Source organism: Pelobates fuscus, chromosome 3, assembly GCF_036172605.1.
Source record: "Pelobates fuscus isolate aPelFus1 chromosome 3, aPelFus1.pri, whole genome shotgun sequence".
Classification (NCBI taxonomy): Eukaryota; Metazoa; Chordata; class Amphibia; order Anura; family Pelobatidae; genus Pelobates; species Pelobates fuscus.
The window spans coordinates 240907275-240927610 of NC_086319.1; the positions used below are offsets into that span (position 1 = coordinate 240907275).

At 38.1% G+C, this 20336-nt stretch overlaps 1 protein-coding gene across 4 annotated transcripts in view; it reads right to left on the reverse strand.

The window, feature by feature from the left end:
* The window catches only part of GATA3 (GATA binding protein 3), a 32896-nt gene extending 13750 nt beyond the window's left edge, over positions 1-19146 (reverse strand). For 2 of the 4 annotated variants that reach the window (XM_063448268.1, XM_063448266.1), the window contains exons 1-2: positions 6583-7437; positions 4345-4872 (exon numbers count right to left, since the gene is read on the reverse strand). In XM_063448268.1, the coding sequence (XP_063304338.1) occupies positions 4345-4872; positions 6583-6817 (763 nt within the window). In that variant the 5' untranslated portion in view covers positions 6818-7437. Of the gene's footprint in view, positions 1-4344; positions 4873-6582; positions 7440-18891 lie in introns of those variants that run through there. The other 2 variants (XM_063448267.1, XM_063448269.1) reach the window with 2 other exon arrangements.
* Positions 19147-20336: the final 1190 nt, after the last annotated feature.

Consider the following 20336-nt stretch of genomic DNA (forward strand, 5'->3'; position numbering starts at 1 on the left):
GTCCAATGTATGTTTGGCTTGGTTTGACCCTTACATTGCAAAGTTTGGTGCATAAACATATCACGCTGGTCAGATATGATATTTAGATTATCATAATACTGAGAAAGATATTTTATGTTTTATATGTATATTGTGTGAAATTATTTAGTTTTGCACATTTACAGCTATATATTTATACGGTAATTTACCCATATGCAAGTCAACCCTTCTTAAGCTTGCTGCTTGTCGCCTTACACGTGAAGAGTTAATGACGAATTCCCCTTTTTTCCAGTTACGACTTTGCAGTTACACCTTGAGAACTAATGCTATAGAGGATATACAAGTAATTCCAGTAATCGCGTGATTCGCTGTGATATTAAATTAGCAATTATTTTCACATCAAATGAATATCCATTTTTGTTTTGGTTTAAGTTAGCGATAAACTGATCATTCTGTAATAATTGTTGTACACGCTGTCCAGTTTTAGGGAATAAGCTGGCATTGTATAAATCACTTTCTCTAAACATAGTGTCAGTTTGTTTCTGTCTGTCAAACTAAGTATTGTTATTATATGAATCTAGCAGTGCTCAAAGTGTTGGCACTATATTTGCTTCAACATGGGCCTAAAGCCCTAAACATGGGCTTATTATTACACCAACTTCACTATTTACTAAAAAGGGTCAGTTGTGTTGTTACCAACGGCCTAGCAAAATTGATAGCAAAATAATAGGTGTACAAATAAATCACCATCCTGGCTACGATTCAGATTTATATTCAGTTTGGCTATCTAGCTTGGATTTTGAAAGCCAAGAGGCAAGTCATAGTGCCGCAAACAGACATCATATACGGTAGATTGATTTTTTTTAAAAGCCTTTAAAGATTTAATGTTTTAAATTGCTGTTTGTTTCTAATCACTGTTTTCTGTTCCATTGCAAAATATATCTAGTTTATTTCAGTGACTGTTAATTTATAAAATGGCTTTGAAGAGGTTCCTTTGAAAGGCTTAGCTGATCAACAGTGGACTATTTAAACGTCCCTGTTTACTTTAAAGGTAACATTACCTTGTCTTTTGTTTGCCATTGAAACACAGGCATTCCAACTTAGTTATGTGTGACAAAATAATGATTTCTATCACCATACCTATTGCACTTTTTTCTTTGTAAAGAAATCCTCCTGAAAGCACTATTGTATGTGGGGAATTAAACCAAATATTTTAAATCGTGGCACAAAATCTTTGCAAGAGGCTGGAAGGCGCCTAGCTTAATGCAACTTACTGTGCGGTATAGTGGCCATGAAAATAAAACAATGTTTGTTTTGTTTTTCTTTTCAAGTCCATAAACATACATTTAAATATATAGAGCTGGCTAAGCATTATGGGATTTGTAGTCCAATGATAGCTGAATTGACACTCTTACCCACTCTCTCTATGATATTATTTCACTAACTTTATTATAATGTGTCTCTTGGTCACATGGAAGTGCAAAGAAATGTGTTTTGCTCATTGGGGTAGCTGCCAATTAGGACAATTTAATCTGTTACAGTCAACTGACACTTCCATGTGTCCCTGTCCTTTGGTGACATAGTACATGACTTGGTATGGTTCTTCTTTTGAATTGCCATAAAGAATGTAGTTTGGGGGAGGTGAATATTTAAACATCCCCAGGTAATGTGTCAATCATACTTAATAACAACTAGCAAGGTATGTCTTTTTGACATCTGCACAGTTCCTGGCCCTGTGATTGCTAGTACTGTGCTTGTGGTTAGGTAGGGTGCACACACAGAGACACACAGAGTGCAGGCCTCATCCTGCAGTTAAACAGCTGACAGTTTGCTTGGTGTTGTTGTGATGTAGTAAGCCGTTTAAAAATTCGAGCTGGTATATTTTGCAGTACACATACACAATGAAAGAGTCATGATCACCACAACCACAAAGCCTGAACAGTTGCTCAAATAGTACTTGCTATATAGGACCCACCACTACTACACACCACTGACCATACAATAGGGGTTAATTATAAAATTCTGTTCTGGGACAACGTTCTAAACGGTGGTGCAGTCACCATGGAAACCAATGGAACGTTCCTGCTGATGGTATCACTTTAAGAACGTTACCCTTGCATTTCTGTTTTGAGAAAAAGCCCTGATCTTTTTTTTCCAAAGTATATTTAAAGTTTATTTATCCCTTAATGCAAAATATAACCAATCTAGATATATAGATATTAATGTACCAATTTGTATTCAGACTGCGTGCTACAGGATTTCATACAAAGAAACACCATAACAGCATTAGCTATATCCAAGTAGTTTCTGGTAAGAAAAGAGAATATTGCTGAGCCTTCTGATCGCTCTGTAATTACTCAAATGTTTACCGGAGCTTGGTTTCAAAACCACAGTTAATGTGAGTGCGGAAAAACAACTGCTTTCTGACACTGACCTATTTTACTCAGGTATCTGCCTCCCATCCTCAGTATTCTGGCTTCCCACTGACACTGTTTATAGCTATATTGATGGCACTCAATAGGGCAGACTATGGCTAACTCCATGCACAGCACTCAGCTCTTCATTTACAATTTACTAAGAGCCTCTACTCTCATCAGCATTATGTAACCAATGTGTAGCAGAAAAAAAGGCACATATCTGAAATTTGAGGAGTTAACACCTTCCTGAACCCAGCTGTCTGAGATCTATTTGTTTTTAAAATCTTTGTTGCGAAGATCAATTTTTATTTTATTTTTAATTTGTCTTCATAACATAAAATTGAACAAACCTCTATATCATTAAACTGTCTGTGCAATGCTTTTAACTTTTTTTTTAATATATAATAACTATAATATTTGAAAACAGCAGTGGAGGGAATTAGAATAATTGTGGATTATTATAAATGTACTGCACAACGCCACCATATGCAGTAGCGCAGAAAAAATATGTATGCAGTAATTGATGCATGGGATTTGTCATTGTAGTCTTTTACACAAATATAAACATCCGTGCAACAGGACATCAGTACAACAGGACAACAGGACATCAGTTAAAAAAAAATCCATCAGTGTTTTCTATTAGGTCATTTTAACTTTCTCTTTGATCAATTAATTATTTGAAGGGCTTTACATATTTATAGCGTGTTTCCTAAATAATACTAAAAGATAAGCATATATGTATGTGTGATGGCTTTGCAGATCCCATGCCCTCCTTGTCCCCTGCCCTGTGCCTATTGCATGCATGCTCTCTTTATTCTGGTTAGGCTGACCACATCCGGACCCTGTTAAACTCCTTGGCGCTCGGTAAACAATGAAACTGTCGCGTGCAGCAGTCTGAATATAATTGGATTAACTAAAATATATCAACCAAATAGAGACAGTCCCAGCTCAGACAGGCAAAGTAAATGTTACCCTGGAAAACCCCTTGAAAACACAGATCGTCCCAGGGCTGGCTCTGCCTTTTCAACTTTCACACTGACCAGGAGAATTCTATCAGACCATTCCCACTAAATATATGGACATTCTGTGACAATCATGAACTCTTTATTAATAGTTCTATTAATATTATTATTTATGATAATCAATGGCTGACATAGCTATCTGTTATATGTTTATATTCCTTTTGGCCAACATGTTTTTTTTTTTTATATATATATATATTTTTTATTTTATTTTTTTATAATTGTATAATAATTTTAGACGTTGGGTTGTAAGATGTTTTCTATAAAATGTATTTCCTGATTTAATATGTGATGTTTGGTGACATCATCATATCCCTCCCCCCTTCTTGATTTGAGTGCAGTGAATTTGCTGCTCAGTGAATCCAATGTCACAGTAAGCATTGTAACAGCCATTGAAGGATTGTGCTCGCATTAGATGGCTGTGCTTGTTTGCTTAAATGCTGATTTCATGGCCTGTTGGCTTACACTGAACCCATATCCAAGCAGGGCTGTGGGAGCCCCTGTAGGCCATTATGCACTTTAATGGGTTAAGAGAAGAGGTCACACTGGTTCCTCTTAATTTGTGCAGGTTGTCATCTTGTACTGTGATTGATTAAAGAGGTGCATTAATCCCCAATTAAATTAAATGTTCCCCATGTGGAGAATGTTGCCAGGTCGCTTTATAAATGATTTAATGGCTAGATGTTATTTACTTTGGTCTTTGACATTATCTACTTTGTGTTTTTTTTCCCCTAAATCTCTATGTACCAACAATGTGATATCCCCTGTATATGGTGAGTGATGAAAGTTATCATTGAGATCCATCATTAGACAATGGATTGGTCGCTTTGGTGGATCTCTAAAGGTTCCAAGTTCTCAGATGCTGAAGAAACAAATATATCAATAGAAATGACTACCAAGTATAAAAAGTTGTGACAGAATCCTACCTGTGCTAGAACGTGTTTTGGGCCTTGACTTGCAGGCAAAACTGGTTGGAGAACCCCCCAATAGGCTGCCGGGTGGGAAGAGGCCGGGGCTGTAGTCTTGGACATAGGATGGGTAACTGCTGGAGATAGGGTGATGGCCAGAAGAAGATGGGCCAAGTGGACCCATGTTACTCCTGACATGAGAGGATTCCAGTTTCATGGACTCGGCCAGGGACACCTGGTACTTGACGCATTCCTTCTCCTCCAGGCGGCTGGACACACTGGATCCAGAGGTGGGTATAGAGGGATCCGGGGAGACATCTTTGGGTGGAGTGGGGGGGAAGGTAATTAAAGGGGTGCTAGTATGTCCTGGGGCCAAGGATGATGAGGAAGCCGGGGGGTAGACAGGTATGGGTCCGGGGGAGCCGTGATGGATGGGACCCTTAGAGAAGGGGGTCAGGTTCCATGGGGAGCCATGGTGTGATCCTCCCAGTGCTTTACTGCCATCCAACCATCCATGCAGAAGAGGGGGGCGGCAAACCTGACTCCCTAAATAAATACACAGGGCAAAAACAAGACATGATGAGATAGGTAGGCAGATTAGATATAGATAAATAGACAGACAGACAGATAACAGATTAATATGGTGTTTTGCAAAACTGATCTATAGTTTAATTCATTTTAAGTTTGAAATGAGAAAGGGAGAGAGAGAGAGATTATGTTTAGTGACATTTTATTATAGATAATTTAATTAATTTACAATTTTTAATTATAAAATAAAACATACTATATATTTAGTCTATAAAATACAGTTAAATCATTGTGCCTTAAATCCTGGTAGCCTTTATTGAAAGTTATAAATGCGTGACATTTCCCTTCAGATTGCGCTTTCGATTGCGCTAAATTATTAAGTACGAAGATGTAATTAAACTGAGCTGCTATTTAACCTGCGATCAGGAATTAGATAGCTAACGATTGCTTCTCTCGGATATTGTAAGTGAACTGTTAAAGCGCAGGCCGGATATATTTATCCAGCAATATTTATTACTAGATTTTTAATTGAATACAATGTCCAAGTCGATTACATATCTTCCGAGCCATGTTCTGGGCATTTTTATTTTGTATTTATGTATTGCTACATTGTAGAATAACATCTCCTGCGAGGAATACGTTTGATAAACAATGTTGCAATGTAATATTTGTATTATTATATGGGTAGAATATAAAGCATTATTGAAATGACAACGTATGTGATATCCCATTACTTTGAAATTATTATTTTCTCTTTATTACATGTCAATGTAAAATCGACAAATAAAATATCTTATCCCAAAATAAGTGAACAAACATTTTTTTTTTTTTTTAAACAGATTATTCAGGTAAACAGAGTGCCAATTCGCAGTAGTATTTGAGTGTGTGCTGGTTTAGTAATATTGATTTAGATAACGCACAGATTGCTATTCTGTCGTGGTTTTCAGAATTAGTGCTGTGGTCCGGGTGCTTGCAACAGGTAAGTACTGCACCCGAGCAAAGGAAGAGGAGGGGTGGATTTAGACAAGCAATCGAGTGCAGGAAGCTGGGCACAAGAAGTGTGAAAATACTAGATCACAGAAATTCTTTTTCCTACAACCCTGTTCAGCAGGTTCACAAACTGGATTCATATAGCTGCATTCACAAGAAAGCAACAAGTCATTCCAATAATTCAAAATGAAACTAATCTTGGCAGCACCGTCACACTGAAATGGGTATTACAGTATTTTTAATGTATTTAGTTTGGGTTAAAAAAATAAAAATAACGAATAGATATTTTATAATCAATATGTTTATAAATAATTGAACGTTTTTAGAAGAGAAAGATAGACAGACAGACATAGATAGATAGATAGATAGATAGATAGATAGATAGATAGATAGATAGATAGATAGATAGATAGAAAGATAAATAGATTTTTTCAAACCTGTTTCATGACAGTATACCAGTATATACATACATTTGTGTGCAAAAAAAGTGCCGGGCAAGCGATTTCCCTGTTTTTTTGTTTTTTTTTAATAATAAACTCTATTAAATATTAATAACAATTGATTTGAACCCTTTCTGAATCCTAGGCTTCTTTCAATAACACTAGAAATGTGATAACAAATGGCAGTACATAAATCGAATTAATGAGAGTTAAAAGCCTGGGTATGTGCAAGTGAGAGCCTGCAGGTTGGTGCCCTAGCTGTCAGCCTGATGTGGCCCGGTGCTGGGAGGGTACTTACCGTGGTGTGTTGTTGGGTACCTCTGCGCTACTCTGACAGAGTTTCCATAGTAGGTAGGTACGTGGTTGACCTGGCTGTCGATGTTGAAGAGCACATCCACCTCCTCGGGCAGAGAGTACTGAGAAGGGTCCATGTAGCTGTGCCCCAGGTGATGGGAGTCTGGGTGCTGTCCATTTAATACGGCCGGATGGTGATGGTGGCTGACCCACCGGGGCTGGTCTGCAGACACCTCCATGTGCACCAAACCTGGATAACTCTTTCACTGAGACTTTTTAGTGTGCACCAAACACACACTATGAAAAATAATCGGAAGTCCAACGGTTTAAAAACAAAAGCGACAAAAACACATGTATCCACTGTACTCAGAGCACCTACAAGGAAAAAAAAGAAGAACTCTTAGGATGCACCCTGGACACACTAGATCAGCACATTAAAGCCAGTCCTTTAAAATTGCATGAGTTTCTTTTAATGCCAGCACAAGGTTAGGATCTGCAGCAGAGATATGAGTGAAAAGTAAGAAATCTCAATGTCCAAAAGTTGTCCCCAGTGATGTGCAGGATGGTGGCACCTTGGTGAGCAGGAGGACCTCCTGGAGTGGCCAAGGCTCATGCTCAGAGCAAAACTCAGCACACACCAACACACACTACAAAGCTGGAGGGAAGGAGCTATGTGATCCAAGAAAAAAGACGTTGGAACTGGTTGATCGAATCTTGTGTTTTCTCTCTATGTTTTTTTTTTTTTTTTTGGTATTTTTTTTTTTTTTTTTACAGTGAAGGCATTCTTTAGGAAAGTAGCAGGATGGCGCCAGGCGGCTCAATGCTTGCAGACAGCTGTGGCGAGACACAACTTAAGGAGGTTCCACTGTCATCAGGACTGAGAGGGGAGGGACTGTCACAGAGGAGGGCAGGGAATAGGACACCCTGACTGAGCCCCTCCCCTACTCAGGGTCTCCCCCCGCCCCCCATGGAAACCAGACCTGCACCTCAAAGAATAGCCCTTTATCAGCACACATACAATTCCTCAAATTGTTACAACTCCCTTTATTGTACTCCATGGCATCATTAGATCTATGTACATGCGTAATATACATGACAAACTGAAACTAAACGAGAAATCCCTGGATATGTACTCTATATTATTCACTATTTGTGCAAATCCAGCTCACACCAAACACACACACACACACACACACATGGATTTCTCTGACATGTCTCTGTTACTTTATATTATTTCACTTTATAATATAGTTCTATTAATCGTTTAGGAATTAATAGAGAAATATAATCACTGAAAATCATTGGGTTTCTTCATGTGCACAATCGGTTGTTTTGCCAATTCTTCTATAGTTTTACGTTTTGAGAAATAAACTCAGTGGTAAAAAAAAAAAAAAAATCCTCTAACATTTTGCAGCGATAACTAATATTTAAGTCCAGTAGATAATATGGAGAGATCGTAGAATGTGGACTTCATTCTTTAAATCGGTGATGTGGAATATTATTCACTAGACACAGGTAGATGTGGTGCGCTGACACCTGATTTTTTTTCTGAATCTCAGATTTTTTTTGGCCCCAAGTCCAATTTTTTTTTTTTGCCTAACTTTATCCAAGTCAATTTTGAACTTGCCGTTTATTGAATAAACCCTAGGATTTAATCAATGATTCCCTTGGAGTGCATCATTATTTACGTTTACATGTGTAGCAAACTGATGATCTGCTTCGATAAATTGCTCAGTCCGGTTCGAACACATTTTCTGAAGAAACCTGACACTTTTCCTTCACTTAGTATATTTCTCATTTACTGTTACAGAGTGCTATATCTGGATGGTGTGTGTTACTTTGCAAATAACCTGTGTCGCCTGTTGCCTGTAATGAGGGATTCGTAAGAATAAGATGAATTGCGAAATAAACCGGTTCTGGTTAATAGTACTAGGAAGAGGGGTGAAGGGCTGAGCGCTGATTGGCGGTCAGTGCAGAGCTGAGCCCTCCTGTAGTTCGGTGCATTGAGTTACTGCACCCCCTAGTGGCGGACTGCTAACGCACAGATTAAACTGTGTAGCCAAGTCTGGTATGGGCTCTAATATCACAGCAGCTAGCCAGCTACAATCAAGGGGCAAATATAGAGAAGTCTTACTTTGCACTCTAGTTAAGACATGATGTACTGTTACTATGTGTACAATATCAGCACTCTGATGGGACATTCCGATCTCTGTTCAGTTTTATAACCCTTTCCTCTCCTATCCCTATAATCTGCTCTCTGTTCAACATTCTATGTAGCACTGCAACCTGCTCTCTAATAATCAACCTCAGTCTCAGCAGTCTAACATTCGAAAAACAGTTTTCTGCATGTTTCTCTCGTTAATGCACTCACTCACAGCTTTGCTTATTGAGTCCACCACTCTATGTCCTTCCCGTGTCTCTAACTCTGCATTCCATTTCTCAATTTGAGTTTCCCCAATCTGATCTCTCTTAATCTCCCCGATCTGTACTCTCTATATTAACTCATTTTCTCAGTCATTTTTTGTTCTGCAGAAAAGTATGAATTCTCATTATATAGATTTCCTCCCACAAGTTCCTTCCTAATAACACTGGAAATAATAGATCACTAACAATATAGAATAGAAGACAAAATCGATCAGATAAGCAGCTTTTATGTCGCTTTCGTGTTGTTTACACCGATTTATGAATGATAGTTCTTGTATAAATAAGAAACTCATTTCCTTCATAGATCACTTTTTTTTTCTAGATGCCCCAAACGTTAAATTGTCCAAATCATTTATATATTTATTGTCTAAGTCATATCTTACATGTCATGCACAGTAGGAGCTGTAATTGTGGTTTGCAAAAAAAATAAATACATTTTTTATTTTTTTATTAAATTTTTTATAAATGGCATTTTATAGCTAGGGTATTTCAAAGGAAACGATTTTAAAAATGAATTCAGAATCTCCTCCCTGACCATAAGGATGAGCGAGTGGAAGGAAACAAATGGACAGGTAAGAGACATTTTCACAGTTACCTTAAATCTTGGATATTAGATAAATGGAACGTAGCTCTGTGCTTATCTACCTGTAAGCTTCATTTTTGTGTACACACTGCAACACAATGGCTAACAAACACAAGAAGAAGGCTGGGATTAGCTGCAGCTCACATTAAAGCAAACACTGGGAGAGAAAAAAAAAACTACACCCAAAGGAGCGATGCAATACTGCAGATTTATCTCAATCTATCCTAAATGGGAGACACAGAACACATGGCAGACATATCTATGGACACATATCAAATGCAAAAGAGATCGGATCTAATTGTTAATGTACATGTAATAAAATTAATTTATCTACACTGTCCAGATAGATAGGTAATTATAAAATAACATTTTAAAATGACAAAATTATTAAATAAAATGAATACATTTAATAACCTAATATAATATTACTAAGTATAATATTCAGATTTAATATACACACGTTATGCATTATTCATTTGCACACATATATATGTTATTTTTTTATTTATTTTTATATATATATATATATATGTATATATATATATATACACATTATTTTTTTTTAAGTTTTCTAATATGGTGTGTAACTAGACAGTGTTGGTAAAGGTCAATGTGTCCAGTTTGCAGTGTCCATCCCCAGCCTGTCCCCCGCACTCCTAGATTGACAGTATGTAATTGGGAGATATTGGGAGATGGGAGGTTGCTCTTTTGATGCTATGCATTGCCTACACTGGCCAGTCTGACCGACGCCAGGAACCGTGACGTCACCGCCCCAGCAGAGAGCCAGGAAATGAAGGCAAGCATTGCACAAGCCCTGGCCGGGAGAGGAGCTCTCACCCGGGAGAAGAGCACTAACCCGGGGCATCTGCTCCAAGCCGAGCACCAGGGAGGGAGGGATCCCACACAGTGATCCAAGGATTCCCATAGTATATTGTAGTGGAGGTACCCAGCACAGTGAGCTCCTCTACTCACTCACCCTCAGGTGGGGTTTGGATGGAAAGAGCTGTCTTGTCCATTGTGACACATTGTGACACTTTGGGCTGATCTGCTATAGTGCGGCTACTAATTGACCTACTGTGACTTTGTGACTCACTAACACACAGATCGCTTTTTTTTTTTTTTTTTTTTTTTTTTTTTAAAGCCCAAACCATTGAACATGTCAATCTTCAGCCAGCCCCAGGCAGTCCCTTGATTGTTTAGGTAAGACATGCAGATAACAACACTATGACAAATATTTATCCTTACAGTTGGGAGGATGTTAACAGGGCTAAAATGGGTTATTGTGTTTATTTAATCCTATTATTTGTATACATCTTTTTATATCATTTTCTACAGTGCTAATCACGCAATTATAAATTCCGTTTGGATTAGCATTAAAGGGCAAAAATCGCATTAAATAATTTATACAATATTATGAAGTATTTCTTTATTTTTATTTTTCCCTTTTTTTAATTTCAATTGAAAAACAGAAACAAAATATACGCACACACACAAACACACACACACACACATTTATACATAGACATATTGTCGTGCAAGCAACAAGGTAACATATGGGAATTAAGGGCGCTGTGCTAGGAGAGTCTATAAGAAGGGGCAATATGTCCACAGGTGATTTAGAGATGGAATCTGATGAGCCCCTGTGGGTAATGTCACCACTAAACCCACTCCACCCGCTCCTAATTGACAGGGCTAATAGACGCCTTTGTTTGTACAATTAGCAAAAACAATAGTTGAGAAAAGAAAGCGTTCTATGTGTGTTTGAAGTTGAAGGAGTTGGAGCTGGGATCCCACTGATTGTGTGTGTTTTCAAGCTGAGAGCCATATAAAATAATATAGAGGCTGCATGGCCTAGGGATAAAATGCCAAGACATCCAGATAGACAGACAGACAAGGGGGTGAACATGCCACACAGATCATTCTGATATCCCACCCAGGCAGCCTGCAGCTCTGGGAGGGGAGAGTGAACGTTTCACCTAGACCTGGTCAATTTAAATCACAAGTTATTCTGTCCCAGACTCTATTCCTGTGCTTCTAGCGCAGAGACTGCCAAACATGGGCACCCTAACTCCCAACAGGCTTAGCCAGCCAAAACATGGCTACATTTTACTGTAAAAAAATGTAACAAAATCTGGTAGATGTATATAGGATATATTTATGGATTATTTAATTTCTAGGGGTTAGTTCGCTTAATAGCAATTTACTGTGATCTGATACTAAAGCCAAGTTAGTGAGTTGGAAAACCAACTGCACTAAATAAAATAAGAAAACACAGTGTAGGCTTACTTCATTTAAATGAGGCATCCGGTTTTTGTATAGGAGCGCTCTAAAAATTCCGATCTATAACTATAGAATATTCACAAGAACAGAAACGTTCCAAACTCATCAAAGAATGTTCTGCATAAAGATCAGCTCGGGGGCAAAGTTCAGAAACATTCCACTGGTTTCCATGGAGATTGCACTACATTAATAAGTTGCTCCAAAGTTATACTTTTTACTCCCATCTTTTTTTTTTTTTTTTTTCAAAAGATAGATATATTGGGAGAAAGATTAAATATCGGAAGACTTGTTAAGAGATTGTGCATAAAGAGATTTGTTTGGTTCCAATTACTAAAAGTGGAGCTAAACAGCAGAATGTTCCTGTTCATTGCCTCAATTTTGAACCATATCCCAGAATTGCCCGATGGTATTCATAACCCCCTGCATGTGTGTTCTGTGTGTACTACATTTACACACTATTACCGTAATGTTTCTTGATGTACAGTGTGTAAGTGTGTGTGTGTGTGTGTGTGTCTGTCTGTCTGCCTGTGTCTGTGTGTTCTGTGTGTTCTGTATTACATTTACACACTATTACACTAATGTTTCTTGATGTGCAATGTGTGTGTGTGTGTTTCTGTGTGTTTGTGTGTTCTGTGTTCTGTGTTTACTACATTTACACACTATTACACAAATGTGTCTTTATGTACAGTGTGTGTGTGTGTGTGTGTTCTGTGTGTATTACATTTACACACTATTACACTGTTTCTTGGCGTACACAACTACACTCATGTTTCTTGATGTAGTGTGTGTGTGTGTGTGTGTGTGTGTGTGTCAGAGCCAGGGGAATAAGAGGGGAAATGAGACTGTGGGTCTGACTGAGGAGGCATCAATCAGATACGCCTGATGCCATTATTATTCACTTCTCTCCAGCAATGAAGGGGTTGCCTGCTCAGGAAATTAAAATGACATCACTCTTACGCCATGTGTATTTAAGAACCGAATCCCGATTCCCAGTGATAGTTTCCAAGCCCACATAAGCCGGACACGATACGCCAGTAATGAAGTGCAGTAGTTGGATTATAAGAGAGTTACATTGCAAGGGTCAGGGCCATTCAGCAACAGGAAATCAACAGAAATGTTAATGGAAAACAATGGAGCCCAACAGATCTTGAGTGAATTGTTTTAGTTGAGTTCTCTTTTGATGTGAGTGATCTCCTAACCAGAGGTTTCTCCTACACCTGGTCCGAATTTCTACGTGTCCCCTTGTTGGGGGCTGTAGGAGAAGCCCCCATGAATAGCACCGAGTTAAAGCGATCGTGGCAGGATTAGGTTACGTTTGCTTGGGGTTTGATTTAACAGGGTCCTATAGTAGTACAGGTAAAGCTGTATAAACAGCCCAGGGCTGAGTATTGGAGGGTTATACAGAGGACAAGGCCCAGGGCAGAGCTCACAATACTTTCCTGTGTAAAACAACTTCTGTTCAGCCTACATGGGAAAATAGTGGATAATTGTGTATGTAGAGAGCAGCTCAGAGTGGGGTGCACAGCTCCCCCACTTAACCCTTTGGGAGGCAGATACGCTGAGCAATGCTTTGCAATCAGTTACACAGAATGCTGCTATTACTGGGTAGGATAATGCTCAGAGCAAAGCATGCTGGCAGCCATGTACAGCAGGGACATTTCGCTTGCATCGAATTTATGTTAAATAATTTGCATGGGTGAACCGGGCTTGTAATATTTTATAAGGGGAAGACAGAGCACTCATGCAAAACGTGGCAAGGAATAAGAATGGGTTTTTCTTTCCTCTTTATTTTCTTTTCTTTCCCATCCTATAGGGCAATAACCATGGCAACTAATGTAATGTCACTACTAATATTTACCCCACTTATAGCACTTTGTCTTACAACTACCCTGTATCAATACACCCATAGAATCCCATCTATCAAGGCAATACATGGAGCAATGGGATGAGTGTTGGATCTACAGATAGATCCATTTATTTAATCCGTTTAAGGACAAGTCCTGATATAAAGGGAAATAACAGATCCTTGGTCCTTAAGGGGTTAAATGGCAATTGCTCCAAATCTATCTGTTTCCCACTGCTGATGCCCAGATGCTGATGTGTGATAATCAAACTGGGTAATAAGTTATATCATTGCATAATGTCATTATTATTTTACTGTGGTTGCTGTTTTTAGCTGCGATCACAATTATCGCTGTATTTATTACTCTTACAGGTTGCAGTCCTGTGCGATCCATTATTCTTGTTCAGTTTAGCAGGTTATTTATCACTCGGATGGAAAATGGATTATAGGTATTTTGTCTGCCTCTAGCTCAGACTAAATGTGTTTTAGTTAAATGTCTCCAGAGGCCATTGAGAACAGTTCAACTGACACATTTCTCCACTTCAATGTAAACATTTAACATCCAAAACCCTTAACTATCGCATGCCTCTATCTAGAGCCGGACAGAGGGAGAGCATTACGCTCTGCACTAGGCTTGTGTCAGCCTCTGCACTGCGTGCTCTGCACTAAGCTCTGCTAAATGCACTAGATTCTACAACAGCCTCTGTACTAAGCTGTGCAAAATGCTCTGCACTGAACTCTGCAACGGGCTCTGCAAAATGCTCTGCTAAATGTTCTGCATTAGGCTGCAGGTGACAGCATGGGGGTATCTGGATCACAGACCAATTTGGGGGGGGGGGGGTCATCTCTCTAATCGTTTTCCCAGCTGAAAAATAGCAATGGATTGCTCGTATTGTGATTGACAGTCACTCAGCCAGTGTGAGTCATTTCAGTTCCTGAGCTCTGTTTATGCTGGAAAAATACCCAGAAATACACTGTTAACGGTTTAATTGCCAGTGAGGTATTAACGTGGATTGACGATATTTAAATTGCCTAAAAGAAAAATAGGAATCGAATTAATGGGACTGGCTTACGAGAGAGGCATGTCTACAAGAAATAATGGCCTTTGTGTATTTGGTTAACTGAGTTTGGTTTTGGGAACAGAAAAAAAATCACCCCCCCTCCCTTTGTATTCTCCCAGCCGTCTGTCAGAAATCCTGCTAGTTTTATATTTCTATAATCTGCTGTGACGGATCATAGATACCCAATCCTGTCCATCTCTCTGCACTGAGCACACTAATATACAAACCGTACACAACATCAGTGTACATTATGGACATCCATACACATATACTCATTAGCACCTATATGTCTACATATAGAAATATATTCATTATAATTAGTTAAAACAATGTTAAACAAAAATCTGCTCACCAGAATTACCACCGAATTATAATTATATATTAATATATGCGTACTTTGGCTGCACATATATATATATATATAGTATTATACATTTATACCTTATTGGAACTAGTAGTACCATATTTACGTTTGCGTATGTATGTATATAAAGTATATATAGATATATAACTAAATTGCACATATCTGTACATCTATCAACGTACAGCGCATTTACACACATTTTATATTTTGTGTAGTCGTTTATACTTTATATGAACCAAGGTACATCTGTAAATCTATATACACATATCTGTACATCTATAAGGTCACATCTATATGTACACGTGTAAATCTGAATGGACATTTATCTGGACACATCTGAGCTTCTCTGTGTCCCAAGTTTACGCTGTGGTAATAGTATAGTATATATGTGTGTGTCTATATAGATATACAATTATTATTATTATTATTATTATTATTAATATTATTATCACTAACTAGCAGTGTTCTATACAAAGAACTTTCCTTGCCCAATCGATGCCATGCCATGCGTGCACCTTGCTTGTGGTACTCAGCCATAGCACTGTTTCTCATAATGATTAAGGTTATCTTTCTAAGAATCTCCCTGTCATTGGGAACTGATGCTTCACAGATTAAACCAGAAAGATAATAAAATCTATTCCAGCGAAGGGAGCCGGCAGACAGCATGCAAAGTGCAGCCAGAACCACGCACTGACTGCATTTCAAGAGATGTGGTTTACACCACAGAGATCCCTTGTCGCGATATGTCACGGGAAAGGATGGAAAATAATTCAAAATATACATTAATAAAAACAACACGAAAATTACAGCAAAGCAGATTTTTTGTATGAGTGGCACTTTTGTTTTTAGCATTAAACGGAATAACATGGCATGGTCAGCATATTTTATCTGTATATCATGACAAGTGGCATAATAAGCTATAATACACCGGAAGGTGCTTATTGTTCTTATGTGAATTTTCACGTGAATTTTAAATTATTTTCTTATGTATAGCATCGAGTGGCATGTAAAATATCGATAGATAGATAGAAAGATAGATAGATAGATAGATAGATAGATAGATAGATAGATAGATTATTGTAATAAACAAAAATATTGCTTATTTTATTTTTATTCGTAACATCACACTAATACTACATTCTTCAATATAACGAAATCCAATTATTCGAATATTGCTATTATATTATTTGGCTGCATTTTGGACAAAAAAAAACCAACAACCCACAAACGCCATTGCTAGAAATGTTACATTTCTCAAGTTTATTTGAAAGAAAATGCATGCATTACTATTTTACGATATTCAATCTATGTATCTAATTAAGTACAATAAAGTTCATATCTATGTATATATATCACTATATATCCCTGCACTGTTACATGTTCTTTGTTAGGTATTTGTCTAGAGACCTCTTTCTAATTTTATATTAAATGTATCTTAGCATAAATTACTCATGCATATTAAACAATACAAAAAAATAATTAAATAAAATAGTCTAGGAAAATAAAAGATTGCCCCACGCCTCTCTAGTTATTTATATCGTAAAAAAAGGAGCACTTTAAGCATGTATGTATGATTGATATAAAAATAAGACCCATTTTCAGCCTGTAAAGGTGTGCATTTTTTAGTTCAGTATTATAATTTGTATCTATGCTATGGGGAAGACTTCTAACAGCCTGGCACTACATTACATAATGAAGTGGCAATTGACTAAACTAACAGTGAGGATATAATTCAGGTTGAGAGCACACAGCATCTCATTCATAGAGCTGGACATAGCCCAGATCACCCTCCCTTGCTCTCCCCAAATCTAATATTCTGCTTCCTCGCTTCATCCATTTTAAAGGATACCATTATAATTGTGCAGAGCATTTTCCATTTTCCCACTTAACAGCTCTACATCAGAGCAAATTGAATCCAAACACCATGCATAGACCGATCCTGGCGATTTGGTTTTGTCTAAAGGGACTTGTGATGTTTGCATTTTTTTAACACGACATGCAATGCCCCTAAGCCAGTGAAATTATAATATTAAAGACCTGACCCACCCAACAGAAGTTTTTCCACTGTAATGTACAATGCAAACCTCTATACAATATTATTCGATGAGCTTGGTATTTATAATATGACTATATAGAACCCCCTAATATACTGTGTTATTATTAATATTATTATTCATAATATTCTGTGAGTTATGTGGTCTCACTATACAGTGTCAATATTATTCTACTGGCTCTGTGAGCTCACTATAGGTGGACAGGACACCTGGAGATGTCACAGTTAAATGGTAATTATATGTTTTATATCCAGATTGAACCCTGGGTGAGAGATGAACCCTCCCTCTTGTCCTCTTTCTGGAGCTGTAGAAATCAGAGCTCATTGCTAAGCCATTGCCAGGTCAATGCCAAAAAAAAGGCACACACACACACAAAAAAACTTTAAAATGACTAAACTGACTTGAGAACAATAAGAGTGCAGTTTTGGGTTACGCTAGACACATGCTATCCCTTTAAGGCATAGATCCCATTCTAATTCTCTCCACGTGGAAGGGAAGGCTGCAGAAAACACACAGTAAGAGGCTGAATGCTATACTCACTGACCTGCACAGGCTTTGGCAGCTGCTTGGTGGGTTTGTTTGGTTTGGGGTTTTTTTCAGTTCCTTCTCTGATCTCTGGAAGATCTGAGGCAGAAATGACAGACAGATTGGTTATGGCATTTAAAGCTAGCATGAGGAATACAATTCTGGGGAATCTACCTCCTCCTAGCTAGCCGGAGATCTGACCCTCTGTTGGAGGACAGGAGCTCATTTCTCCCCGCTTGGAGGGGCAATGCTGTCTCTCATGCAGAATCTGTCAAATTACACTCTGTATAAAGCCCCGATGGGGGCACTTAAAATACTGCTAGATGTAAGTGAATGGAGGTGGATGGAGATTCATTTCTAGAGAAATGACCGAAGATTAACACTTACACGTATATTTAGGGGATATTTACCCGCATTAAATTATTTTTTTATGCATTACACAAAATAAGGCTATATTGGAAATATAGCCTTATCTATTGAAATTATAAAAGATTGAAATGATAAAGTCGCCTATCTTAAATAAAGTATCAGGGTTTAGTTAAAATAAAACTAAATTCAAATAAATTAATTTTTTTTTTTTTAAATATATATATTGTTAAATGGTAATTATATGTTTTATATATAGATACACACACACACACACACGTATACAAACATTTTAATACAGACCATTCTTCGGGTATTCTAAAGGAATTATGAATGTATCAGAAATGAAACCATTATGTTATCGCTGGTTGAATGTTGCTATGGTATCGAGCATTTTAGAAATGTCCGACCGAGACGAAATGTGGGCCCATTCTTCACCCCACTCATGTCACTTTCTTATTTGGCAAAAGCATTCCTTTGTGTCCCCCAAAGCATATCTATACATAAAACATGCATCTAGGCGTATCGAAATTATTTGCAAACATTCATGAAAAAAAAATCTAAATAATGTTATATATATATATAATGTCCACATAACATAATATCATAGCGTATTTAATATGACAGACAGACAGACAGACAGACAGACAGACAGACAGATAGATAGATAGATATTTTGGGAATACAGGCAGGTGCTAGCTGGTTAATATGGGGTTAATACGGTGTATACGATTGGTACACACGGTGTTAGTGAGAGCCTGGGTGCTATAGAAGGACATTGTTACAGTATCAGCACAGAGCACAATGCAGTACCTGGAGGTTCTGATGCAGGTTGTCCCGGTCCAGTCTATACAGCATATGGACTCCGAGAAGCAGAACTTGCAGTGAGCTGTGCCAGCAGCCAGGACCGGTGATTTATTGCCCTGGAGCAGGGCTTCTCAAGTTCAAGCCCAAAGGATAGCAGAGGTTATGAGCTAGTTAGAGCCTCCATTTAACTGCTAGTCTGCTCCCTCCAACAAACATAACAACACCCCCACCTTGAGGAGACACTAACAATTCTCACAAATGGAAAGACACGCTGTGCTCTCTGTCTGTATCACAGGCTGGGGATCATCATGCAAATGGCCACAAACTAATCCACATCCTGGCGTGGGCTCCATTACATTTATTGGGGTTTACACTGTGTGGGTTGTTAGCCCAACCCATAGACATGACTTGCTCAGGCACAAGGACACATGTTCCTCTGGCTCAGCTAGCTGACAGGTGTCCAAAGGTATCAGAAGAATTGGACACATTTCAGAACAAGAATACCGAGAGACTCTGAGGAGTGGACACCAATTAGTACACAGTGTAACTAGCATTCTACTCCTGTATCATATCAATTCAGACACTAAATAACTTAATATTTAACCGCAGATCGGATTGGTGCAATAGACAGCACACAGTTATTTAACGTTATTAAAAATAATTGTGGTCAAGATTAACTAATATAGAGCAATATAGAATTATGTCAAATTGACTAAGATCAATTCTATTTACATATCACAATATTGTTACATAGTCATAACAATAGACGTCAAAATATGCATTCTAAAGTTAATAATAACAAACACATTATATTGTTATTATTATTTCCATTTGCCCTCAGTGGGATGTCTAGTCATTGAGACTGTTACCTGCCCATTATGCACTTTTGTACCAGTTAGGGTCATGGACTTGCCCTGATCCTTTCTAGGTCCCCAGCATTAGAGAGCTATACAGGAAGATGAGCGAGATGCCATGGCTTACGATGTTTAATAAATCAGTGTAATTGATCAGCACAGAGCACGTTAATCGCCTGCTTTCTGCTGACGTTGGGGGCAGAGCTCTCACTTTCTAATGTGTCTCTTTGTGAAGTGCAATGTAATCTGATCACACCAATTCTATCTTTAGAAAACAAATTCAATTAGGGTAATAAATTAAAGATATTAATTAGGCTGCAAAGAAGTCTTTAAAAAAGCCCAGACACATAGCACTTTTTCGATGCCAAGATAGTAAAGGCGTTGAAATTTAAACCCTGGCTAAATTACTCTAAACAATATTTAGGTACGGGCAATGCCAGGGAGAGCAGCAGGCACTTCAGATGGGTCAGCTGCCAGTCTGTGGATTGGAGGCCAATGGAAGCCATTCTGAAGGGATTATTGTGATTATTTAAAGATACCCAGGGTGAATTCTCCTTGAAAGAAACAATGGCACACACGTGATGCCCACACTTATTG